The sequence below is a fragment of the Kryptolebias marmoratus genome, linkage group LG12 (genome assembly GCF_001649575.2).
Source record: "Kryptolebias marmoratus isolate JLee-2015 linkage group LG12, ASM164957v2, whole genome shotgun sequence".
In the NCBI taxonomy this organism is placed as follows: Eukaryota; Metazoa; Chordata; class Actinopteri; order Cyprinodontiformes; family Rivulidae; genus Kryptolebias; species Kryptolebias marmoratus.
The window spans coordinates 9,152,052-9,178,483 of NC_051441.1; the positions used below are offsets into that span (position 1 = coordinate 9,152,052).

Below are 26,432 nucleotides of genomic sequence, written 5' to 3' on the forward strand. Positions count from 1 at the left end.
GGGGGGGGGGGGGCTGCCAGATGCAGTATTGGTTTTGTAAGACGATGTGTGAAGACGGAGATATGAGACATTCCTCTGAGAGATAACTGGGAAAGAACAGTGTGTCATTTATAAGCAGCAGCTATGTAACACATACACACACACACACACACACACACACACACACACACACACACACACACACACACCTAAAAAAGTTTTACACTGCCATAAAACAGGTATTAAAGTTACAGGTAGTTAATTATTTAATTGTCCCACATCAATACAGCGCAAAGATGAAAGAAAAGGACGAATGATAACAGCATGGCGTCTGTGTTGAGGCATGACTGCGTGGGGGAGGGAAAAGGAAAAAGGTTGATAGGAAAAACTTCAGGCTGCAGATATTACATCATTTACAAGGTTTGACCAAAATAGCTATAACTGCATCCCTTTTCTCCATAAAATGATCTTTGTCTCAAACTCTGGTGAGAAAGGCGGCGGGTGATATGCATTCTCCCAAGTGATGCTAGACCTTTAATTTTGTTTAAAGAGCACCTTTTTCTTGAGGAATCTTATATTTACAAAGACTGGTTTTGGACAAAAGGACAAATACAGCTTACTGTGACTGTGAGATCGGGTGGGAAGTTTGAGAGGAATGAAAGAACATCATAAGAGCCAAAAGGAGCCAAGTGAGAAGAAATAAAAAAAACACATACTCAGCTTTCGAACACTGCTGCTGTGGAAAACCAAGAGAGAAGAGGAAAAAATAAAGTTAATAACATGTTAATAAGGCAAAAACTAATTACAAAGAAGCTACATTAGGAACTTGATTTATTTTTTTAATATCAAGTCCTATTCTTTTCCTTGTGAACATTTCCTTTTTTTATGTTTAAGTAATAAATTACATTTGTGTTTCATTAAAAAAAAAACACCTTTTCATATATCTATAAAAAGTAAATATTTGGCCAGCCTCCTTCAGAACATTATATTACATAATAAACTCAAGACAATCTACAACAAAACTATAATTCGTTATCCAGCTGACAAAACAGAGTTTTTTTTCTGTCTCTGTTTTGTTTAACCCGCCGTATCGTGTCTTTGTCCTGCTCACATCACCGGGGAATCTTTTCAGTGCATTTTCAATGACAGACTCATTCAGTCTCATTGTGTTACTGAGCAGCACAGCCTGTGACGACGACAAACAACAGCCAGAGCTACCTGTATCTGCTGACACGGAAGCACACAATGGCTTTAATTGCACTTGTGCTCCCACTGTTTACACAGAAACACACCAGTAATTAATTGCAGGATCATTTTCTATAACCCCATTGTGGCTGAGTTATTTTGTGTGTGTGTCTGTGCCTCGGAGGACTGTTGTTCACGCAGCTATTTAAGGGTCGCGTCCGGCTGGAACCTGAAGAAAGCTGAGGAGTAAAACTACAGTCGTTAGTCAGACGTGAAACTCCCACCACCTAGAAAACTGCAGACACGCTGGCAGAAAGGTTTCACTTTAAAACTAAAAGTATGAAGAGACCGGCCTTCTTACTGGTGATACTTTTTGTTGGTAAGTACATTTTGGGAAACCGTTACAAATATCAAAAAAACTTCATGGAGCAGAAATCTGAGGAAGGCTTTTATGTCTGATTTCAGGGTGCGTGCGTGCTGAACCCAACTGCACGGAGCGCAGATGTCTGGCTCAAATGTTAATCAACAAAGAATATTATTCTCAGCCTCAGTATGAAAACTGCACCCTGCCAATTGAGGTGCCCTTCATCGAGTACCAAACTCTGGCAGTTGTAAGTTATTTCCTGAATGTTTCCTGTAACAAACAAAACCTGACAGCTAATAAGTTTCTTCCTTTGAGTTCAGATAAGCAGACCACATTAAAAAACGTCACGCAAATGCTTTGATTAACCTGTTTTCATTCAAACAGGACACAAAGAATCTCCGTCTCAATAGTCGTCTTGTTGCTGCAGTCGTAAGTTTAAAGAAACTCTCATCCAACAAACGTGAAGAAACAAGGATTGTGTTTCCATGCCAGTGACTTCTGCTTTGTCACCCAGGAATGGCTCGATCCAGCTTTGGCGTGGGACATGTCCGTTTACAAGTTTGATCGAGTGGTTTTGCCAGTAAAAAAAATCTGGACCCCACAGCTCCACGTAACAAATGGGTAAGTTAATGAAAGTACACAGCTTCCCACTGTGACTAACTCAGTCCGGGGACCAGTAGAAGCTTACCTGAGATGCCTGTTATCTCTGGGCATATGTGCGCAGAATAACGACAAGTATGAAGCACGCTTCTGATGATCTGGTGGTATTCAGCAACGGTAGAGTGGTGCACCGTGTGATCATAAATGCAGAGGTGAACTGTGAAGTCAATCTGTTCAACTATCCCTTCGCTGGGGATGAATGTCCGGTTGCAATCCAAACCTTTTCAACAGGAGGTAAGCGCAGATATTCACTCGTGCAAACATCCTTACATCCTTTAAAAACGTCTTCATGGGACTGACAAGTCTCTCACAGTTGCCTATGTATTCAATTTTGTTACATTTCATTGTAAAAATCTGCATCATCATGATAAATAAGATTAATTTTATCACTGTTGCCAGATTAAGGGACGGGGACAAGAAGGGATGGGATGAAAAATGAGTGGGATGAGAAAAGGTATAGAGATGAGATATGGGTGAGATGAAAATAGAAATAGATAAAGGATAAGAGTGAGTGAAATAAGATAGATATGCAAGAATAGAAGGTTTGGGGAAGAGAGATGAGAGGGATGAGAGAGATATGATAAGAGATGAAAATATTAGTAGGATAGGAGTTAGGGATGAGGGATGTGAAAGGTTAGGAATGTGAAATGAGGGGAATAGAAGAGGGATGAGGGGGTGGAGGATGAGTGGGATGAGAAGCGTTAGGGGTGAAGGAGTGAAGGGATGCGAAGGATTAGGATTGACGGATGAGGGAAATGAAAAGAGGCAGTGATAAGAGATGAGAAGGATTAGGAATAAGATATAAGGAAGCTGAGAGAGGATAAACGGGACAAGAGGGGTCAGGAATGAGGGATGAATGGGATACAAAGAGGCATGGATGAAGGATGGGGAATGTGTGTGATGAGAAGGGGTCAGAATGTGGTGAGGAATGAGAATAGGTAGGGATGAAACAATGCATGAGAAGAATGAATGGCTGAAGACAGACTACGTGGGTTGTGATAATGAGACTACTTGTGATAATAGTTCAACTTTGTCAGATGCTTCGAGGTATGGCCCTGCTTCAAAACCTTAGTTAACTTCATTAGTTAATATTTATTGAGATGAAAGAGCCCAACCACAGGCCTGGTCCTTGAATAACAAATGAATATCCTGGTGTGGATTCCCAGTCATTCCCAGGCAAGTTGAATCAAGGAAAACTGAAGTTCTTTTTTTGATTCTCGAAGATGTTTCGCTCCTCATGTGAGGAGTTTTCCTGAATCCACGCTCAGCTGGATTTCCATCCTGTTCGGCAGTGAAAATGTTACATCCAATTCAGATTTTATGAATATTAAAATGAAGGAACGTTTTGTCCTCTGCAGATTGTGGTACAGGCCTACGTCTGGGTGATGTGAGGATGATTGATGGTTCCCATGGAGATTGGCAAACCGATTTCGCAACCCTCAAGAAACAACGAGATGACCGCAATTACATCACGGCAAGTTCGAAAACAGAAACTCATGTGATCCGTTTCACCTGTCAATAACAATTAATCAAATTCCAGCTACAGCAATACATAAGAACACATAAGAACTCTGACGATGGCTCGTGATCAACAAACTTGTTAACATTATTTGCTATAATGATGTGAATTGTATTTTTTTTTTTAATTGGAGGCATGAGTTGTCATAGACGGCAGAAATCCACTCTCAAATAGACTCTAGTTTGAATCGCACATAAAGATTTCCTCAAGATTTTCTAAACTGAGATCTCTGAATGCTATCTACTGCAAGTAAGACACTGACTACTCAAAAGTACTCCCTACGAGCTGTTGGTTTGGATATGATGTCTTTATCATCTTTCCATTAAATAAACAATCATCACTCACATCCCTTCTGACCATACAGCTCTTTAAACTTAAAGAACAGTTTCTTCCCCGCACCTGTGTATCAAAACCGATCGTTCTGTGTTCACTCCAGGTGGGACTGAGCATCAAGTATTCAAACCCCTTCATAACGTTATTGCTGCCCAGCATTCTGATTGTCTTGGCTGATTTGGTCAGCTTCGCTCTGCCGCTGAGAGGCGGCGAGCGCAACACGTTCAAGGTCACTCTGGCGCTCAGCTTCACCATGTTCCTGAACATCCTGAACAACGAGCTCCCCGGAGACAGCCAGTGCAGCCCCATCATCCGTGAGTCCTGTGGCACGCAGACACAAGCAAAGGAAACAAACAGAAACATCTCAATAACTAACTGTGTGTGTGTGTGTGTGTGTGTGTGTGTGTGTGTGTGTGTTTCAGGAACTCACTTCTGCATTTGCCTGATCCTCCTTGTGCTGAGCATGCTGGTGTCCATGATGCTGACGGGGGTGGCCAAAGACGGCCTGCTTATTTTTAACTGCTTCTCCAAATGTTCTGCCCGACGAGACAAAGGGAACAGCGACGAAAACAAGGATGAAGGTGAATGAGGCTTTGTAAACGAAAGCGTTTGAGTCTGTACTGAGACGGAGCTACTTTTTTCTCACCGAGTCTTGATGAACCTGCTCTGTCTGTTTTCTTACCTCTTCAGAGATCAAAGCTGACATCAGCGTCGTCCACCTGGATGTCTCCGAGGACATCCAAATGCTCAGAAAGGTGGTCAAATTCCTGGAAGCTCTTGACACCAAAAAGCAGAAACATGCAAAGTATGAGAAGATTGCGAACAGAGGGGATAAGATCTTTTTCTGGTTCTATTTCTTTGTTGCCTCCTCATATATTACTGCAATGACTTGTGTTATGGTGAAGTATAAATGCAAAGTGAATCACTTCGATTTCTGGTACTGATACAACTGGGTGACAACCCCCCAAAGCTTTTATTCACATATTTTTATAAAAGTAGACGGAGCTGTGCTGAATAAAATTTGAAAGTTTATGATAAAATGTCTCATACAGCGCATTAATCAGTCAGACGTAAGGAAAGTTAAATGAACATTTTCTCATCTTTTATTACTTTAAATGACATGTTACCCAATATTTATACTCCGATTTCAAGTAACTGTAAATAAGTAAAAAAAAAAAAGACGTGTTGTCTACCATGTTTCTCTTCTTTAAATAAAGTTCTTTGGTGAATAACTTCATAATGAATACAGGGTTCAGGTTCAAACTCTTCATTGTTAAATCAAACAAAATGTTCATAAAATGCTTTATTAATCACCACAAAAAGATTAGACTGTTGTGTTAGTCTAATATAGAACTATTGTGGATGGATGGATGGACACCTCTTCATACATATGTGCTCCTCTCTCTTGTTTAATTAACTTGTAAGTAAGGTTTTCACCTGAAATTATGTAAAATCCAGAATAAGTGATTAAACTAAGCAAATTTAATCATCTAATACAGTAAAGTCCAAGAACGAGAAGCTTGTACTGGAGTTCAACTGTGTGGTTACATTACACCACTGAACAAAAAGTGTTCAACATGGACTCTTGAGCTTTTATGAAATATTCCTCATTCTCCACGAAAGCATTACACTGAAGTTTTATTGTTTTTGAAGAAGACACTGACATTACAGCAGCTTCACAGAAAATAAAAAATAAGAAGAACTAAATACAATCCATATAATAAAATAAAAATATTAAATGCAAAATAATTTAAAAAAAAAAATCAAGACTTGAACCCAGACTATCCTTACACAGTTTGTTTGCTGCCATCTAGTGGCCAAATAGTTTCCCTGCAGACAGACCAGTATTACCACACCTCCAATATTGGTTTTCTACACAGATTTTTTAAATTAAAACTTAAGCTAACTCAGCTCAGAGCAACTCAGCTTAAAATATATTACTCACTCTTTTTCTAAAATATATTCTAGCTTTAAACTAATCAACATTACGCAATATCCCACTTCATGACACATTTTAAGACACTGTTTATAGTGAATCAAATCCAAATTGCTAATAGCTTCTCTGTAAGAGTGAAGATCCTGGTTGGGGAAAAAAAGAGTTTTTACTAAAGACATCTGTAATACATTTATTTCAAGATATTTTATAGTTATGAACATCTCTGAATGTCATTTAGAAAGTACTTTTCTTCAAGAAAAACAGCTTGATCAAAACAACAACAAAAATATTTGTATCACTTATATATTTAAATGCTTGGCTTCAAAACTGACAAACCCTCTAAAGACTTATTTCCAAGAAACAAAAATAAAGCTTTACTTTTTACCTTTATTTTGTCTTTGACTAAACCCCACAGGAAGTCACATCACCAGCTAGTTTGAAACATATGTGGCAAAAAAAGAGCCAAAAAAGACCTTCCACCATCTTGAGTAAATATTATGAATCCATCCGGAACGGAGTCCCACCAAACTGCCTTTTGTCCTCAGGTATCCACTTCAGTGTCAGGATGCGTCGGTTCCCTTCATTGCCTTTGGAGAGACACAAAAATAAAGACAAAAAGATTTATATATCAAAGTTTACTGGATGAAAATGTGGAAGATGCAGATGAAGACGTCGTGTCACAAACCTGCTTGAAAATCTGCCCGCTGAGGTAGCTCTTTGCCATGTTTCTCAGGTTGGATTTTCCGCCCACTTTGCATCTGACGTAACCGTACAGGTTGGCCCATTGCAAAACCAAACCCATTATCACCACAGGCTGGAGGGGAAACGGCAAAAACACGACTCGTACATGAACTGATAACGTGCAGCGATTCAAAGTGACATGTAAGGAAGCAGTGAACTCACCAGCCACTTAATATTTAAGGAGAAAAGGGCGCTGAACACAAAAATAACCCAGAAGATGGGGCAAATGATAAGCCCGAGCCAGAAGAGCCGCGATTCTGCTGAGGGAGTTGTGTTGTTTGACTGTTCAAAAGAGAAGACATCCTTCGTTTCATCACATCAGTCAATAAAAACATGCAAAAAATATCCTCTGGTTACTTTGGTCCTGCTTACCTTCCTTGACTCAAACATCCAGCGACTCCTTCCATCCTCATCCACCTGGTTCCACCACCGAAGGCCCACCAACAATCTGCCGGATACATTCTGAAATCAAAAAGCCTGTCTTTATGTTTTCATTCAGTCTGTCCCATTTCCTTGCATTGAGAGCGTAGCTCAGTCAGGTTTTAAGTACAAATCTGTTCTGTTCAAAAACACGAAGAGCATCAGAGTTTCATCTAAGCGTTTCATGGCATTGATGGAAAAAGAAACAAAGCCCAAAGTCCACCTCGGGAGGATTGTTTCTTCCCTTGAAGCTCGTAGTTCCTGAAGTGCAGTGTTCCTGTGTGTCTTCAGATGAACATTAACTAAAAGCCATGTTAGAGGTGGAACGTATAAACCTCTAGTCAGCTTGTAATCATTTTATAGGTGTGACAGACCTTACAGAATCACCTGCAAGGATCCATGTTTTATGACTGTTTATAATTACTGTCTGTTCACCAAGAACCATTCCACTAAGTTATATCTGCTCTGACTGAAGCTGCAGAAACTAAACACTAAGCAGCCTGGGAAGACGTTTAGGTTTTTAGGCTGTTCAGGAGCAGCCTCTCCTCTCCTTCTCTTAATAAAAGCACCTTATTATCGCACGTCACCCTGTAGTTAAAGATAACCAGACACTAACCTTGACAGTCCAGAAGTCACATGACAGCAGAAGGATGATGGAGACCATAGAGGCAATGAAACGACCGCTGAAGGTTTCACACAGTAAATAAACCACTATGGCGCATGTCCGGAAAAACAGGTGGAAGAACGAGGCCATGGGATATCTGAAAGATTTTTTTATTGTTGTTGTTTACGATTTAATGGGTCAGAAAAGGTTCGGCTGTTTATACACCAGATAAAACATCTTACCTGACTTTAGACCTTTTTAGCTGGAAGTTGTCGTCCTCTTCACCAAACAGAGGAGAGTCTTGAGAGTCCTGAAAACGTAAGAAAATTAGCTAAGGCGCTGTTAGCGTGTAACACAACAACCGCCTGGCTGCTAACTCCATTTATATAATTACAGTTTTAATCTAAAATATTATTAAACACAATATGCTCCGTGTTTTAAAATAATCTCTTAGCTGTGAAGACAAAAAAATCTAACATATTATAGATTACCTGTCTCCGCATTTTGGACACAAGCAGGAAGAATTTCCTGGAGACGTGGATGTAAACAAAAGCTTGTGCGAAGGACCCCAAAACAAGGGTGACCATAAATCTGCCTGAGCCAAAGGTAAACCTGATACGACCAGCACCTATTTATTTATTTATATTTTTTATTTAAAACAGGTCAAATTTCTTCTTTTTCCCCCCTTTTTGTTTGAATTGTTGACCAGCTTGCAGCCAGTGTGTGATCAAGTGAACAACTGGATAGACTCGTTATTGTTTTCTAGAGGCTTCAGTATGAATCTTTTTTTTTTCTCAAAATATTTAGTTCTGACAATAAAAAAACAGCATGCATTGTGTTACGTTTTGTTTCTTTAAAGTTTAGGCAAGTTTATACAAACTTTATGTTTTGGGTAACTGCGAAGGTTCCTGCCTGAAACACATTGACGGCTTGTGGGTGCAGTGACACTTTACCGCCACCAGAGGGCTCTGCTACACACAATACATTCCCAGTGTCATGGAAATTAACCCCTTTTCATTTTTTATGGTTTTATAGTTTAACTAGCTCAATCTTTATTGACCAAATACAGTACTCTATAAGGTTATGTGTCCAGTTTTATCTTTAGCCACTTACTATCAGTTTATCACAAAAAAGTTGACTTTATAAATAAGACAAACTAAAAATAACACAGTTTGACACATATATTTTAGCACCAGCAGAACTAGGTAATATTAATTTTTGAGTTGGCCAATGTCGACAAGCTGTGGCAGCCATCTTGAACTGGATTGACTCCAAAACGTGAGCAGTTGTTGATGTACATCCAATGATTACTTGCTGAAGGTTTCCTTGAAATACATCCAGTGGTTTATGAAATATTTTGCCAACAGGTTAACACCAATAGTTCATGTTAAAGTTTGAAGCTAAGTTCTGGCACAAGGAGTAGCACTTGGAGTATGTGTTGTGAACGAGTCTCAGCTATAAGCACATCAAATTTTAGCTAAAAATTTGTAAAACTGACAGAGTTACAGCCACATTGGTGTTCTTTAAGATCAGTTGGCTGTGGTGGCCATCTTGACTTAGGTTGACCCCAATAAACAATCAGTTGTATGAGTCCATCTAATCATTGCTTTATGCAGGTTTCATTAAAGTTCATCCAGTGGTTCATGGATACTTTGGTTACAGATGAACACACACACACACACATACATGGGCAAAAACATTATCGCTTGCCTTTCTCCTTTTCGGCAGTGAGCAATAATAAAGAAATTGGGTGGTTTAAAACTTTTGAAAAAAAAATTATTTATTTGTTTCTTTGACTTTGACAATAATATATGGTTCCAAAAAGATTCACATTTTTTAATTTTTTTGCATACATAAATCATAAATCAAGTTATACAAGATTAGCTTCACAGTAAATTATTCATCTGAATTCTGAAAAGAACATTTTGAATACATTCACTTTGTCACATATGTATGACATACAATAATATAAACGACAATACAAAATGATCATATTCTTCTTCATCAGTTTAATACACAGTCTATACACAAGAGTTTTTATATTGCCCTAAAAGAGCTTCCTGTACAGTTTTAAAGTGCAGTTTTATGAGTTTAGAAACACTTCAAAGAGACTGGCAACTGAATGCATTCTGTAAAAGATGCCAAAGGGAAGACCCACGTTCACAATAGCAGCCCACATGGTGAACTGGTAGAAGTTAGTTTCAGTGTCGTGGTCAAACTGGGGACGGGCACCAAATGCAGGCATGATCCACAGCTGTGGAAGACACAAACGTAAAGGTTAGTATTCAGTCAGTCTGAAATAGTGAATTTAGGGGGTGAGGGAGAAAAGTACTCACGATGACGTTGCCCAGCAGCAGAAAGGCGCAGACCTCCCTCAGCACTCGCCGCTTCCACAGCAGTTTGTGGTGGTGTTCCGCCGCCCCACCGTGGCACTGTGCTTCTGCCTCGGGGTCGGCTTTTTTCTCCGTTTCTCCTTTTTCGATGTTGTTTTCGGCGTTGTTTGACTTCATCACGTATGGATTTACCACCACCACCACCCTGTCTGGCTCCACTTCGTGGAAGGGCTCCCGATGCAGGCCTTCAACGATGAAATAGTTCTGCAGGCCAAGCTGCATCACCATCAGCAAACCCCAGGCCAGGTTCAGCCTGTTCAGGTAGCCTTTGGCTCCGGTTGCTACCATGGCCACAATGGAGAAGTAGCTGATGATGAACTGGCCCAGCGAGGATCCCACCAGCAGCCCTATGTCCAGGCTGCGGGTGGGGTTCTTCTCGGTGCTGTGCTCCCTGTGATCCACCTTGTAGATGGCGCAGCCGATGATGCTGCAGATGGACATCAAGGTCACAATGACTATATTCATGACGAAGTGCATCATCACTGCGTGGTCACTGCTCTCCTTGTCGTTGTAGTTGGTCTTCATTTCAATCTCGTACATGGCGAACGTTGCCAGGCCTGCGACCACCATCACGATCCCCAAAATTGGACCAATCAAGATGCCCTTGAGGCTGAATTTGACGTGGTGGCTGAATTCAGCCGATACTCGCCCCACATTCTTCCACATGATGTAGGACATGGCTGAGGCAAAGAGGCAGTACTCAATATTGAAGGGGTACAGGTAGTAGTAGGCCTCCTTGAAGAAACTGCAGGAAGTGTGGCTGCATTTACAGGAGTCATCTCCGTAACCAGCTGCGAGACAGGAAACAGCACAAAAACAGAAAAGTGTTATTCTGTGGGGCACTCCTAATGACTCTGAAATCTATGTTTTATATCTTTGTCTGCTTCTGTCACCTCTGTTGATGTACAGGCTTCGTCTTGACAGCTTGGTGACGTTGGTCGGGTATTCAGGGATTATAGTTTGGTGAAGAGACTCCTCTGTGACTTCAGTCATCCAGATAAGTAGGTTTGTAGAGAGTGTGAGCATCAGCCCACAGCTAAAACAAGAAAATAAGCAGAAAATTAAATTACAATCAAAGTAAACTGTAACTTCATCTGAGCACAACATTTAAAATTAGACCACATTATAAAAAGTGTTGCCTTTGACTCTTAGGATTTATAAATTAGCTAGTTTTTAGACAAATCAAATGATTTTGCAACCAAAATGTGGTTTGAGATTATTAAAATTTTTTAGGTCTTTTTAAAATTTATCAATTAAAACATTCAAAAGGTACATATGAAATTGAAGAATTAGTTGACAGTAAAAACTAATTTAATCAATACAGATTGCAGTCAAACAAACTGAATCACTAGAGGGTTTGTCAATTAAAAAACAAGTAGAAAAAGACAGCTCCTTTATGCACTCAGTGGTCTGGCATGCTCTCAGAGATCTTATATGTTTAGAGACAAAACAGAAGAAAACAAAGATGGAAATGTCTGAACTGCTCACCGTGCAAGGTTCCTTTGCCGCTGAACGCAGTCTTTTGAATGGACCCACAGAAAGTATGTCTGCAAGTTTAACATACAACCAGATTAATATTTTGCAGCCATCATAACTGGATTATGTAAACCATGCACGCTGGATTTTTTTTTTTTTTTTTTAATCATACCTGCACGAGAACGAAGACAAGTTGCACCACAGGGAATGCGACTTTAACAGCAGAATCACAGTGCAGATATCCCACGTAGCCGGCTATCTTGAAAATGTCCATGATGATGCTGAGGATTCCAAAAAGCACAAGTCCACCTGAAGTTGGAGAGAAACAGTCATGAAACAATCCAAGACTTTGTCTGTGCATGGAATATTTTGTCTTTAAATGTTTCCTACCTTTGAGCCATATTGGTCCAGCATGCTCGTCCTTGTAGTTGACGGCGTTTTGGTTCTTGATGGTGTAAATGGTGTAATAGATCATCCAGATGGAGGTGAAGAGGATGAGGATAATGAGGAAAACATGCAGGTCTTGAAAGTCGATGTTGACGCTTTGCGAAGTGCTGCCGCTGACCAAGCAACAGCCCAGCATCAGAATGTTCAGACAGATGATCCCGGACAGCATCCATCCCCAGTTTCGGCCTTTTTCTCTCACCACCTCAGTGGCTGAGGGGGTCAGCTCCAGTTTGCTCGTGCTCCTCGGCCGACCCGTCGAGCTGATGTTGGGAAAGTGCGTCTCCTCCATCTCTCTGTCCTTGGCTGTCATCTTGCAGGGATCACACAGGCTTCCAGTGCTCAAACATTCACAGGGAGTCTTGGGGTTGTAGCACATGTCTCTTCTCCCAGAAGCAGAGTGTTTGCTGCATCTGGAGGCAGATATGAGACATGGCAGGTTGAACAGCTACGCCCAGTCGCCAACCCCCCTTTAAAAGCAGATCCCGCCCCAAATGAAACTTTTCCAATGGACAGAAAAAAACTGTCATCTAGTTGTTGCTACATGACATTGCTTTTAAATTAACAATGTCACTTCTTCCTCTTTTGTTCTAGTTTGAACAAAATGTGAATTTTAGCATTTTTTCCCAGTAAGAATTCACATTAACTATTGTTTTTAACACAATTTCTCTGCATCACTTAAAATAATCAGGAGTAACATTAATTTAAGAAAAACAATTTTAACATTTTATCAGTCCTGTGTAAAGTCAGTGATGCTTTAAAGATAAAGAAAAGGTTTCAAGATGCTCAGGAGCCTACCTGGAGAAGCCCGGTTCTGGAAGACGTCTGAGCTGCCGCTGCTTTTATACGCCCTCCAAACGCATTTGTTTACGCACAAGGAGTCAAAAATGTCAAAGTGTTTGGATTACCAGCGTACCAGCAACAAACACAGCATGTTTAACGCAAAATAACGCCATAAAGTTCACCAGAAGCTTCTTGGAAAAGTTTTTTTTTTTTCTTTCTCAGGGTGTTTCCAAATCTGAGAAACAGGTTTCAGGTTTAACAGCATGTTTTCTGATATGACACAAAACATTTTCATGTTGGGGATAAAAGTATCATATGTGCATGTTTGTGCCAAACAGTGTTATACCTTATATAATCTAGAACTGCGCTGGATACTTATCATCAAAAAGACATTTACTCATATCTCCTTTTTGCATTTAAAGCATTTTCTGAATGTGGTTCTTCATCTTTCCTGCTGCAGATGACCACAGTCAGCCACCACCACCTCACAGATGATGCCAGCTTACTGCGAAGGCACAACGTTTCGATAAGTTATCCCGTTGATTCCATGCCTGAAGAGAATACTTTGAGTTCTTTAATGCTGCTCGTGACAGAGCGAGGAGATGAGACTTTGTGTTTTGTTCCATGTGAACTGCCCGAGGTGTGGTACATGAAAAGTTTCCTCTGTGTTTGTGCCTTTTGTCATGCAGGTTTTTAACTCTGTCAGAGAATGGGCCACTGGTGCAGCTAACTCTGAAGATTTTGTCTTTTTTTATCAGGGTGGGGCAAAAAGCTGACATTCTTCATTGCTTCAGTCCATTGAACTCATTAAGGCTTGCCTAAGCATTCGCATTTATTTAAAGTAATTGAAACTTTAGAATATAAGCAATTAAATGGGCATAAAAAAGGATCATGAGTCCTACAGTGTTACGTGATTTAATGCTGAATACCTTGAGAGGTAATTTCTTAATTTAAAATACTAAAGCACTGATAATTTCTTTACAGTCTGACTCCAAGCAGCCAAACTTTCTTACCATCTTTAACAGCAGCCTTGATCAGTAGTTCTCCGGGGTTTCTGAAGGTTTTTCACAGTTTTTCTTTGGACTTTGGCTGCTTTCCACTCCTTTTCTGCCCAGACTTTATCCCCAACCTTAACTTACTGTGCAAAGTGTGCTTAAGAATGACGAAAATTGGTCAACTGGAGGACAAAGGATGGACTGTCACTTGAAGCAGGGAAGTCACCTCAGTTGGTGATAAAATGCAATCATTTATTTTCAAACTTAGTTTACTTTTTAATTTTTCAAACTTTAAATTAGGAAATGGAAACAAATGGTGTCTTTGTGAGGCTGCTATAATAACAAAGAGCCTTAAACTCCAATTTAAAAATGTCTCTTTAGATGATCTGTTATGACCCTGGTTAGAGGTGTAACAAGACACTTATTCCACAAGACAGGACGGGTCCACGAGGACAAGACAGGACAATATTCTATTTTTATTTATATTATATTTCAGTTTTATATTTTTTCTCCTGTCTGATTTCTAGTCTTTTCAGACTATGAGAGGAGGCCAAACACAAAAAACTTGTTGTGGAGACATTTTTAGTGATAAATTCACCAGTTTTCAACTAGACAGGAAATCTCATGAAGTTTTAGTCTTGCGCCTCAAACACTGGCGCATCCTTTGAGTTTAGGAGTGATTTAATGTCTAAATGATTCAGACTTAATGGCTTGACAAGTAAACAACAAACAAACAAAAATCGTCTTAAAATGGTCAACTGGACCAAATAAAGAGTAAACAAGCAGCTAAAGTCCAAAGAATTTATTTTGCACAGGCTATTACTTTTACTTTCAACTTTACTGGACTGACAAAAATATTTGCTTAAAATTGTTCTATTAATGAGCTTGACATTTAAAGAAACGTGTCTAAATGTAATACCACGAATAAGTGACAGTCCCGTTAATGGAAACAGTTTAGACCTAAACAGAGCAGCACGCTATTGAGTAATGGCAAAATCAGGGTCAGGACTTGTTTTCTTTCTTTTTTTTTCCCAGTAACTGCTCAGACTTGGTTCGAAGCCAGATAAGAAATGGCTGTCATTTTCATTAGGAGAACTTTTATTCTAAGCAGAAGTGCATGTGTCAGATCAGATGCTGACGCATTTAGGTCCTGTAATGTAAAGATTTCACAGCCTGCATCATATGTGTCTGCTCTGGTCCAGCTCGTCCACCGGGAGCACTACTGATCCACACGACGAGCCCCGCCGCGTCCCTGGAAACCACCGACGCTCTGCTCCGAGTCCTGGAGCCAGAGTCTCCGGGTGGACGGCCATGGAGCTGCTCTTCACAATGAAGAGGGTGATGATGATGACGGGACGGAACGGAGCCGCGGACGGTGGCCTGATCCTGCACCATGAATGACAGGTACCATAAGGCGGCCAGGGACGGCTACCTGGACCTGCTGAAGGAGGCGACGAGGAAGGACCTGAACGCGCCGGACGAGGATGGCATGACCCCGACGCTATGGGCGGCTTATCACGGCAACCTGGAGGCTCTGCGGCTCATCGTGTCCCGGGGGTGGGTACGATTTATGACAGGATCAAGATTAGCCTACCATTCATCCTCAGACTTCTTTGCTGCAGGATGCTGATCTGATCGAGACTTTTAATCTCTGTTGCCATTTTTTTAAGTAATGCATATCGCCCGCTGCCTTTCGTGCCAGAGTTGACAGAGTTAGAGCCGTTTTGGTCAAACCTTGAAAATAAAGTTTTCTCAGCTACTACCACATCAAATGTTTGCTCATTATCTGAAAAACTGGCTGAATTATACCATGTTTGTGTGTAAGATCAGTTGGCTGTCTGAAATCCGATTGCCTCCAAATTATAATCAGTTTTGTATGTACAATTTATTCATTACTTTCTGAAAGTTTCATTTAAATATGTCCAGTGGCTCATGAGTTATTTTGCTAACAGAAACACAGGATTGACTCCAACAGTTAGTGCCAAAGTTTTAGGTAAAAATCATAAGACCTTTTGAGCGTGTGTTATGAATGACTGCCAGCTACGAGCACACCGAATCTTAGCTCAATATCTGTAAAACTGTCTGAACTGTAGCCAGTTTTGTTTTCTGAAGTCAGTTGGGTGTGTCGGCCATCTTGAATTGGATTGACTTCAAATGGTAATCAGTTGTAGATGTTCATTTACTAATCATTGCATGAAAGTTTCACTAAATTCTCTCCAGTGGTTCTTGAACTATTTTGCTAACAGACAGAGTTGACTCCAAATAGTTAATTCTTATGCAAGTAATGCACCATGAACATTAGCAAATCTGCTTAAGCACCTAAGAAAGGACAAGAGTTGCCTTAATGCTTCAAACATTCCAAAACTTATTCTTATGTCATTAATTCTCTCATTATCAACATTCTGAGTTCGTTTATTTTGAGTATAATAAATGTGATGACAGTAGATTAGCAAATGTTAAAACTGTTACAGCTAAAGCTATGTCAGTGTTTTATTTAAAAAGAGAGGCATGTTTTCTTACAAGCAGATGGCTCAAATAATGCGATTATTCAGAAAGGCTTACTTTTTTTGTCTGAATTCATCATTTCATTTTCACTTTAACCTAATTTAAGGAGACTATATATATATATATATATAATGTTAGAGGTGGAACATTTCTGAGCAAAATGTCCAAATTTGATCTGGTAATTGAATGCAGCAGCACATTTCTCATCTTATCTGGTTGACCTGGTTTGCAAGCCAGCCAGAAAAAGTGGCCCGATGTCCGTTTGCTTCACTGAGTCATTTTAAAAGGAGGCATCCTCATTCTGTCCTGTCCAAAATGTCCAATGCTGTGAGCACAAAGGAAATGTGAAGCATAGATTTAGAGCCCCTGCTTTCACTGAAACACATTTGCACCTAGCTAAGAAAAGAACTATTTGGCCTTTTTTGTTTTGAGGATGATTTATCTTTTCTGAAACTTCCATCTCCAATGAACCAGTGGCTTTTAAGAACCAAAACAACATCCAGTTGTCCTCTCTCAGGTCGGGACCTGATTTCAATTTTTCCCATGAATTGAATGTAAACAAAGCCTCGGTGGCATTTGGATGCCAAGGACAAGGGATTGTTTTTTTTTATTGACAACAGACATAAACCACTGGTACAGAAATCAAACATTAATGAGCCATAAGTCAAACTCATGAGACATTATATAACGTAGAGAAGTGTAACATGGGAAAGATGCCACTCCTGCTATATTTAGCACATTTATTGCACTGAGCTACCTGCAGTAACATCAAACTGTCACTGAAAGTGAAGGCAGATACAAGCCTGTAAGTTGATAATGAGCTGGTGAGCCGACGAGGCTCCCAGATATAAATTGTGACACAAAGAGCTAACATATTATATAAGAGCTTTGTGTAGCTATTATATAATCTGAACTCTAATGGTAATAAATATCTCATCTGAGCTAATTTTTATTTATTGTCCTTAAATTTATACCCCTGAATTTATACCTTATAATTCTTTTGTTTGATCATTGTTTTATTGTTCCTTTTTTATGAGCTGTTTGCCACTGACAATCAATAATTCTGACTGATGACACCCCTTACCTTCATATGAACTACGCTCACAAAACGACATCCTCTTTTTGACTGTTTAAACCTCGTCCCGGCCTAACATAGATAACTTTGTTCTGAAATCAGAGTAGGGCTTTGCTAATCGCTGTCAAAGAAGGATCTGGCTGATCTGACACATATTCCCACAGAAAAGCCTGCAGTCCATTCATTAATAATATATCTGAACTTCAACAGTAGCTTCACGTCCATTGCATCAAATATTCAGGAGTCTGTATGTGGCTACAGTGGACGACAGACAAGCCATAAGACGGATCACTAAGTGTTGGGCTGAAATACCAGCCAATAAATGAAAAAATGAAGAATCTTTAAAGTGAAAGTGACTTCTCTAATATCCGGTTTCTGCTGTATAAGCTGAGCCAATAAGTAAATGTTAATAACTAAACACAAATAAATATGATTTGTTAAATATTAAACTTAAAGTGGAATAATAAAAACATAGCGAAAGTTTCAATAAATTCTTCCAACACGTCACCCAACCAGCTGGAACACCGCTTGTTCTGACTTGAAAAATTTCGGTAGACATCACCAGTCATGCAAAGCCGTGCTTTCCGTGTCAGGCACAATTTACGTGGCCTCCCTTGAAACAGAATACAGGTAGTGAAGCAGCGGTGCTGGCAGGCCTGCGGTCATGTTACAAACCCGAAGCGACAGTGCAACACACACAGAGGTAACCCTCAGGTCATGCTCTGTCGGGAAGACGATGATGTAGCATGCAGTGCTAATAATGACGAAGGGATGGTTAGAATTGGGTGTCATTTTGAAATACAGCGAATTTCAAAGTGTATAACTTTGTTTTCTGTAAAGGTATCATAGCATTTTGGCTTTGAATTATTAATTGAGGTCCCAATAACAACTCACGGCTGGTAGGTTGGTGCTGACATAACATAATAAGAAAATCACATGTTACTCAGGCATGAGAAGTCAGAGAAGAGACGATATTTATCCACAAACTGACTTACAGGTTCAATAGACCAGGGCTTGAATTATTGGTTTCTAAAGGTTTTACGTAACAACTTTCTTATGATCTACAGAGGAGACCCGGATAAATGTGACATATGGGGGAACACGCCACTCCACCTGGTAGCTGCTAACGGTCACCTCAACTGCCTCTTCTTCCTGGTCTCTTTTGGTGCCAATATTTGGTGCCTGGACAATGACTACCACACGCCGCTGGACATGGCTGCCACAAAAAATCACATGGACTGTGTCCGCTACCTGGATTCCATCGCCGCCAAGCACACGAGCCTCAATCCCAAGCTGGTCAGCAAGCTGAAGGACAGGGCGTTTCGTGAGGCCGAACGACGGATCAAAGAGTGCGTGAAGATGCAGAAGAAGCACCGCAAGCGGATGGAGCGCAAGTTTCATAAAGAGTCCTCCGAGGCATCTGTGTCGGATGTCATGAGCTTTTCCAGCTACACCGGCAGCTCGGTTAGCCACAAGCTGCGCAACTTTAACACTGTCAGTATGCCATATTCTCAGGTTAGGACTTCCTTTACTTTTTATGGTTTTATCCACTAGTTGACATCAGTCATTGTGGACTGATGTGCTTGACTGTTGACGATTAATTACCCTAGCATTTCAGATGGTAAATAAATTTATGATTGTGCCTCACAGTTGCACTATTTCTCTCCTATTAGGTAACTCTCCATGCCACAAACCGCGGGAAGACAAAGATCCAAAAGAAGCTGGAGAAGAGAAAACAAGGAGATGGCACCTTTAAAATCTACGAAGATGGAAGGAAGAGTGTGCGCTCTCTTTCTGGACTGCAGCTGGGCAACGATGTCATGTTTGTAAAACAAGGGACGTACGTCAACCCAAAGGAGCGCCGCCGTAATGTCCGCGACATGTTCCCCAGAGACAACGACGACGCCATTTCACGTGCCATGAGCGAGCCGGACCTCCACGGGCCAGATGTGGACTACTCCGAAATCAGCACCGACTCAGGTCACGATTCCCTGTTCAACCGACCCGGTCTCGGCACCATGGTTTTCAGGAGGAACTATGTAACCGGGGGAATGTTTGACCTCAACGCTCGAGACGCAACCAGCTTGGCCAACTCAGGCAGTAACGTGCGTTTACGCAGCCGGCTGCACCAGTACCCAAGTCTAGATGAAGACAGCATTGGGAGTGCGCACAGCCTGCAGGAGAGGAACGTGGAGGAGCTGCCTTGGGAGGAAGTAGAATTAGGGTTGGACGATGATGATGAGCCTGACACAAGCCCCCTGGAAGTCTTCCTTGCTACGCAAAGCATGAGCGAGTTTTACTCCATCTTCAAAAGGGAGAAAATTGACCTTGAAGCTCTGTTGCTATGCTCTGATCATGACCTCAAGAGTATCCACATCCCCTTAGGACCAAGGAAGAAGATCTTAGATGCCTGTAACAGACGACTTGAGACCATGGAGGAGCCTGATGGCATCGAGGACACAGAATTGTGAGTACGGAGATTTTTTAAGCAATAGCAGTCACATATTTGGTGTTTTGTCTCTGAACTCAGACTTTAAAAATTCTTTGTTGAGTGTTTTATTGTTGATCAAACTGACTATACTCTCAGTTCTGGTTTAGTTTGAAACTCATGAAAAGACTGCATTCACGTATATGCATATTTCAATTTTTTTTTTTTTTTGCAAGATGAGTCTGTATTATTTGTAGTTTAGGTCCATCAAAGTCCCAATTATTGACAGACAGGTGTTTCTGAAAACATTATTTTCTGGATGTGACTTTAGTTTTCTGATTGTACAGTGACCCAGCTGCTTCCTGCCAAACCGCTGTGACATTGACAAAAGATGACTTTGTTTTTCAGTTTCACCGAGGCATTTGAACAAAAACAGTGTGCAATGTAAACACACACCAAGTTTTCCCATCACAGTCGTGTGTGCTGCAAAGTGCTGTTAAATTTCTAAGGTGGTTCATGTCAGACATTGGGAACGTTACTATGAAAGAAACATATAGCTATCTTATAAATCTTTATTGCTTTATATTTTACTTAAGTAAAGAGTTGTGTCATACTTTAAAGTTGACTAAAGAGACGTAAAATTTCTAACAGTCCTGTAGTTGAGCCACTTTACACCTTCAGATAAACTTGACAGATTTTTATATTTACAGTACTTATTGCATTGCAGGGTTGTTGGTTTTTGTGAGCTTAGCCGCAGAGAAAGGTTTCATAACATGGAATATGACAATTTTTCTTTTTTGTTTGTCCACCAGGTAGCAAATGTTGCAGATGGTCATCCTGGTATGCATGTGTTTGCCCAGCCTTCAAAGATGTGGGAGTTCTCAAGGTGTTAATGTTATGTATGTGCAACAAGGACTAGAGGATTCACTACCCATCTCCTGGGAACTCTGCAGAAAGGACACTGTCATGATGAATAAGTCAAGCAAACAACAATATGAATCAAGGGTGAGGTAAATTCTGGAAATAATACCTTTTCAGTGTCCTGTTGACTCAGATGGATCTCAGCAATGATGTGTCCTCGTTGGACCAATGGTTGAAGTTCTGAACTTTGGTTTCACAGACTCAAACACATTTAATAGAGAGCAGCACTGTGCTGTATCATTGTATACCAAGTAGTGTGTCTGACAGAGGTTGAAGGGTTTGTGCCCCCTACCACAATATTTTCCCCCTGTGGGGTGACCACTTTATGTGCCTGCATTGCTCGTGCCTGTGCATTTGCTTAAAAGCGAGGTTTATGTTAATAATACAATAATGTAATGTAATTTTCTTATTATATTTTAAAGAACAACATTTTAACTTTATAATTAGAATTTCTCATTTTCATCTCTGCATATGTTTACATGCAGGAAGCCATGATTTATGTAAATGTGGCTCATAGAGAACGAAAGGCCAATTGCTGGAGGAGATTTCTGCTCTAATTTACTGTAGAATGATAGAAGCTATGAAAAGGCAGTATTTTCCAATATATATGTATATTTAAACAATAAAACCTTAAGGTTGCACTAGTTTGTACAGTATATACCTGTTTGTATACCACTGATGTTAGTCTTCCAACCATGTGTACCTCAGCTTTTTAAAAATAATTTACATAAGAAAATAGCCTATAATATTGTTAATTATCAGCACTTTTTTAACAAAATAAGATGGATTGCACTGTAAATAAATCTACTAATATTTACAAAGAGTCAACTTTGTCTGTCTGTTAGCAAAATATCTTGCGAACCACTGGACAGATTTGGACAGATCACTGGATGTACATCTACAACAGATTAACCTTTGGAGCCACTGTGCAACTTTTTCTTATTATTTGTTTGTGACATTGATTATATGCAATTAAAATACAGAACACATTTTCACAAAGCACACCTAAAGCTACCACTTGGAACACGAAGAGCCTCTTTTCTGTCATGCTATCGTTTTGTGCTTTCTAACAAGGTAATTTCAGTGTAAATATAGTAAATCAAAGTAAAACGAATGTAGAAGGTTTTGCATTAAGGTCTTGAAATCTTTGAAAATGTCTAGAGTTTCATGGGTCGTTAGGTAAAAAATACATGGTTGGGGAATCCTTAAAGAAAATTTGACCTTATTATTTCTAAATCTCTTATATAATGTTAATTAGAGCACTTTTTTTCGTGAAATAAACACATAGACAAATTAAATTTCAGTAATCCATTGCGCAACTTGTTGACACACTTGACCTCAAATCATGCAGCCTTAAAAGTTCACATCCTGCTTGAAAAATGTCCTTGTTTGTAGTAGCAACATTTTATAGGCTTCTGGAGAAATTTTTGGTGTGTCTGTTTGTGTGTGAGCTACAAACACAAAACAGATAGTGAAAAAAATAACAGTTTTGGCATCTTTGGCCCAATGTGTAATAATCCCCACTTGCTGCTCACAGACAGAGAGGAAGTGTGCCGAGTTGTTTCTGTCCTGCAGGACACGAGAAGAGGAAAGCTGCTCTGTAGATAAGGAGTCTTGTGCGGAAGCTCCGAGACGCTAATGTAACAGTGTTATCAAGAGAAAAAAATATTTATTCAAACAACTTTCAGCATCTATATGGATGCAGCTGTTCTCTTGTAATGGGTACATATATAATAGGTAAATAATTTACAATATCTTTCTGCTGAATCAGTAGTAAAGAATAAAAATAATAATAACCCCTCCCGTAGAGGCTGATTTCCTTTTTTCATTCTGTTATGTTCTTATCTTGGTGGGGCTAAATACAAGGCAAAGAGAGGAGCAACTCAAGGGAGGGGTGAAAATCGAAACCACACGAGCTAAATAAGTACAGAATATTTTAGGCGTGGTTTCTCAATTCTTTCCTTGTGCTCTCTAAAGCGTTTTGTTCCTACAGCTGCTTTGCCTTTTGTAAGCTACAGAGCAGGCCTTGTATCCGTCTGAAAGCTTATCAGGTTTAGGTTTAAGGTGGCAGAGGAGCACTTAAACATGGCGACTTTCAGCATTAACACTGAGGAGAATTTGAAGGAGAATCAGCACCATGACAACACAGAAGCAGAACTGGAAGGCCATGCGATTCAGCTGCCAAACACGCAGAGAGAAGTGCTGTGCGACTCCTGCATGGACAGCCCCAGCAAAGCGCTAAAATCCTGCCTGACCTGTTTGGTGTCCTACTGCGGCGCCCACCTCAGACCCCATCTGGAAAAAGACAAATTTCAGACCCATCGTTTGGTGGATCCCCTTTATGAGATCGACTGCCGGGCTTGTGAGGTTCATCGGCTTCCCCTCACAAGCTTCTGCCTTCAGGACGGCTGCTGTGTGTGTTTGGACTGTGAGAGTGAGGAGCATGAAGGGCATCAAACCAAAACTTTGGAGGCGGCTCGAACCCAGATTGAGGTCATAAAAGCTGTTTGAAAGTTTTTCAATGTTGTTTCTCTCTGTAGTAACTCGTTCATGTTCTTTGTTGTGCTCATTTGTTGTGATCATTTGCAGACGGAGCTTCAGAAGAAACACAAAGAGATCAGTCAGAATATTTCTGGGGTAGAGAAAACTATTGAAAAACTGCAGAGCAACGGTGACCTAATTAAGGTAGCTTTAAAGGCAAACAATATTATGGAGTTTCTGACACAAAATAGTCCGATCTGAACGTATTTTATATCAGCTTAACTTCTTTCTCCTCCTCTCAGTTTTCAGCCCAGGAGGTTTGTGCTCTTGTTGAAGAGCAGTTCAGCAGGCTGCAGGCGACTGTGGAGGAGGCCAGAAAAAGGGTAGAGCAGCTGCTGGAGGGAGAGCAGGATCTGGCTCGCAGACAGACAGAGGGCATCCAGGCACATCTGGAGCAGAGGAGGGCAAAGCTGGTCGACACATTGGCTAAAATAGACAAACTGTCGGAGAGCAAGTCTGACGCTGATTTTCTGAAGGTATGAACAAAGGAAAACACGTACAACTAGAGAACTTACATTTTCTGTGAAAATGTTGTGTTAGAAGCTGAGCGCTGGATGACTTGCTGAAGAAGCTGACCCTGGGTTGTTAAAGCTAAAAGAAGAAGGAGGAAAACACAAGCTAAAACTAAAAGTAGCTAAATGCTAGCTAATAGTATCAAAGCAAACTTAAACTAAAAACAAACTAAAAGCTAGATGCAGCAAAAGGTTGGAAGTTTGAAGTAAAAGGCTGTGGTGGAGACACAGCAGTTAAAACCAAAAGTTCACACTAAAATTAAATCATGTTGCTAAAACACTTTCGTTCATAGTAACACTTTGTTTTTACAGCTTCTTTTTATTGTGTTATTGGCATAAAATTCAAAATGATCATACATTTAAAAGATATATATTTTTAAATTTTGAAAGGTGACATTTTATCATATTTTTAATTTAAACTAGTTTTTACCGAAATGATTGAATACACTTAATATATCATTTTGGTTTAAATTTGTTACAACAGGTTTAAACTGAAGTACAGTAACAGAGTTCAGTGGGGAGCAGGGTCAAATGTTGCATGTTGGAAGGGATTAGTAAGACATGTTCTCTAAGAAAACGTTAATCTAGGATGAGGGTGTGTTGACAGTGTATACTTCACAGAAACTGAGTCCTGGTTCAGAGGAAATATGTTCACTGTTTTTCACAGCATCGTTTCACATCACAAACCAGACACCTGTTACATTTGTGTTTTCTGTTTTCAGGGCTACTCAGAGTGGGAGAAAGGAGTGGCAGATGTGTGCATGCCTGCTGTGCACGTCAACAGAAGGGATTATCTGCACTCGTACGGCCAAGCAGTGGCTGATGTTACGCAGGAGCTGTGTGACCTAGTTCTACATTCCTACAGTGAAAGAATGAGTATGATGTGCAAAAATGGTAAGCTGTTTTCATATATTTTACTTAACATCTCCTGGATTTGTGTAATTTAAATTACATCAGGCTTTTTCCAGAAAATCTTGCATTATGTTGGCAGAAATTATTACAGTATTTATCTAAAGATGATTGTGGGATTTTATAGTGTCTATTGGTCCACTGCTTTGAATAATATAAATCAACAATTACTATATGGATGACCATAAAATCTAAGCCAGACCTCCAATATTTTTGTCTGTGTGTGTGCGTGCGTATCATTGTGTGCATGCGAGTGCATGTGTGTGTGTTTATTTGTCTATTGTGTCAGCAAAATAGCTCAAGAACCACTGAATGGATTTTAAAGGAACTTTTAAAAAGTATGACGTCCATCTACAACTTTCGGATTCAACCCAATTAAAGCTAAACAACATAACTATGTGACAATAACACAAAAATGAATTTAACTCTGTGTGGTAGTAGCTGAGAGTTGTTCCCAACACGTCCTCTGAGCGTGACATCTTGTCACCCTGCATGTGTTTGTGTGGGATGCTATTTTCAAGGTTTGATCAAAACGGCTACAACTCAACATGAGATGATCTTATGCTAAACTTTGGCTTGAAAGGCATTGGATGGTATGTATTCCTTTTAAGGAATGCTGGGTGTTTATTTAAATAAAGTTTTGCTAATTGTTTTTTTTACAGCATGCAAAAATAGTGATTCTCTTCAGTCTTTGCTGTGTTTTGTGTTGTGCCGCTGACATAAAAGGATCTTTAGTTTTGTGTTTTTCTGTTTAGATCAAATCAAAATAATTTTAAAACCAAATATTTATTGAAATGAAACATTCCAAGAAAAATCTACGAATATTTTTTTTCCTGCAAATTTATTAACTAGGTGTAAACTCCCCGATGACAGGACCTCAGCCTTCACCCCTGCCTGACCCTGAGACACGAGAAGACTTTTTGAAACGTAAATCCTTCTCAACACAGTATTCTGTTTTCTGTCAATCATAGCAGATTAATGCAAAACTATTTCCTGTTTCAGACACAAAGAGTTTGACCTTTGACCCCGACACCACCCATCTTTTTCTACGTCGAACAGAGGACGACAGAAAGCTGACCAACACCAGCCCCTGGCAGCACAGCTACCCTGACCACCCCAGTCGCTTTGAATTTTGGCGTCAGGCCATGAGCTCAGAGAGCCTTTACTTAGGAAGACATTACATTGAAGCAGAGCTGAGTGGGGAGGGCGCTCATATTGGTGTCGCCTACAGGAGTATTGATCGTAAGGGGCAGCAAAGCAGCAGCTGCATCACTGGGAATGATTACTCTTGGTGCGTAGGACGAGATAGCTGGGGGTTTTCCGCCTGGCATGCAGGTGAGGTGACAGCTTTGGAAGCCAATCCTGATATCACCAGGATCGGTTTATATCTGGACTTCGATCGAGGCTCCGTGTCTTTCTACAGTGTAACAGATCCCATGAAGCTGCTCCATACTTACATTACTAACTTTATAGAGCCCCTTTATGTAACAGTCTGGTTGTCAAAGAACGGCAATGTAGTTTCTCTGGTTTAATGCAAAAGAATGTATTTGAAAATCCTGTAATCACCGTAAGTATTTATAAAGGTTACGTGACCAGGACAAGATAATGTTGTGCAAATGTTGGATTTTTCTCATGTATGTCAATGAAGATTAAATTTACTACCATCTAGTGGCGACTGTGCAACATAAACAAACACTTTGTTCCACCCA

The 26,432-nt window shown here is 40.2% G+C and overlaps 6 protein-coding genes across 8 annotated transcripts in view; 3 read left to right on the forward strand and 3 right to left on the reverse strand.

The window, feature by feature from the left end:
* LOC108241345 (inward rectifier potassium channel 16) overlaps window positions 1–1,151 on the reverse strand; it is a 5,344-nt gene extending 4,193 nt beyond the window's left edge. Inside the window, exon 1 of the mRNA XM_017425419.3 lies at window positions 696–1,151. The gene's annotated coding sequence lies outside the window, so the exon portion shown is untranslated. The remainder of the gene's footprint in view (window positions 1–695) is intronic.
* A 189-nt stretch (window positions 1,152–1,340) lies between these two features.
* LOC108241344 (zinc-activated ligand-gated ion channel-like) lies at window positions 1,341–5,252 on the forward strand. The gene is made up of 9 exons (XM_017425416.3): window positions 1,341–1,543; window positions 1,630–1,775; window positions 1,913–1,957; window positions 2,043–2,149; window positions 2,253–2,422; window positions 3,547–3,662; window positions 4,144–4,354; window positions 4,463–4,621; window positions 4,731–5,252. The coding sequence occupies exons 1-9, from the start codon at window positions 1,504–1,506 to the stop codon at window positions 4,982–4,984; spliced, it is 1,248 nt and encodes a 415-aa protein (XP_017280905.1). The 5' UTR covers window positions 1,341–1,503; the 3' UTR covers window positions 4,985–5,252.
* LOC108241346 (Golgi apparatus membrane protein TVP23 homolog B-like) lies at window positions 4,985–8,379 on the reverse strand. Its single transcript, XM_017425420.3, has 7 exons — window positions 8,233–8,379; window positions 7,984–8,051; window positions 7,754–7,898; window positions 7,090–7,179; window positions 6,880–6,999; window positions 6,662–6,790; window positions 4,985–6,563 (listed from the first exon to the last, which is right to left on the reverse strand). Exons 1-7 carry the CDS (start codon window positions 8,326–8,328, stop codon window positions 6,537–6,539), a joined length of 675 nt encoding a protein of 224 aa, XP_017280909.2. The 5' UTR covers window positions 8,329–8,379; the 3' UTR covers window positions 4,985–6,536.
* A 1,121-nt stretch (window positions 8,380–9,500) lies between these two features.
* otop2 (otopetrin 2) lies at window positions 9,501–12,433 on the reverse strand. Its single transcript, XM_017425415.3, has 6 exons — window positions 12,001–12,433; window positions 11,783–11,919; window positions 11,623–11,681; window positions 11,028–11,170; window positions 10,078–10,925; window positions 9,501–9,995 (listed from the first exon to the last, which is right to left on the reverse strand). Exons 1-6 carry the CDS (start codon window positions 12,431–12,433, stop codon window positions 9,825–9,827), a joined length of 1,791 nt encoding a protein of 596 aa, XP_017280904.1. The 3' UTR covers window positions 9,501–9,824.
* A 2,018-nt stretch (window positions 12,434–14,451) lies between these two features.
* Window positions 14,452–22,605, forward strand: ush1ga (Usher syndrome 1Ga (autosomal recessive)). Of its 2 annotated transcripts, XM_017425258.3 has the most exons (4): window positions 14,453–15,389; window positions 18,480–18,927; window positions 19,086–19,879; window positions 20,653–22,605. In XM_017425258.3, the coding sequence occupies exons 1-4, from the start codon at window positions 15,226–15,228 to the stop codon at window positions 20,654–20,656; spliced, it is 1,410 nt and encodes a 469-aa protein (XP_017280747.1). In that variant the 5' UTR covers window positions 14,453–15,225; the 3' UTR covers window positions 20,657–22,605. The 2 variants fall into 2 exon arrangements, with proteins under 2 accessions (XP_017280746.1, XP_017280747.1); XM_017425257.3 differs by lacking the exon at window positions 20,653–22,605 and having other exon boundaries at window positions 14,452–15,389; window positions 19,086–19,883.
* Window positions 22,606–22,705: 100 nt separating this feature from the next.
* LOC108241239 (tripartite motif-containing protein 16-like) lies at window positions 22,706–26,394 on the forward strand. 2 transcript variants are annotated; one of them, XM_017425255.3, is made up of 6 exons: window positions 22,706–23,254; window positions 23,351–23,446; window positions 23,545–23,778; window positions 24,537–24,708; window positions 25,597–25,650; window positions 25,726–26,394. In XM_017425255.3, exons 1-6 carry the CDS (start codon window positions 22,847–22,849, stop codon window positions 26,253–26,255), a joined length of 1,494 nt encoding a protein of 497 aa, XP_017280744.1. In that variant the 5' UTR covers window positions 22,706–22,846; the 3' UTR covers window positions 26,256–26,394. The 2 variants fall into 2 exon arrangements, with proteins under 2 accessions (XP_017280744.1, XP_017280743.1); XM_017425254.3 differs by having other exon boundaries at window positions 22,707–23,254; window positions 25,576–25,650.
* Window positions 26,395–26,432: the final 38 nt, after the last annotated feature.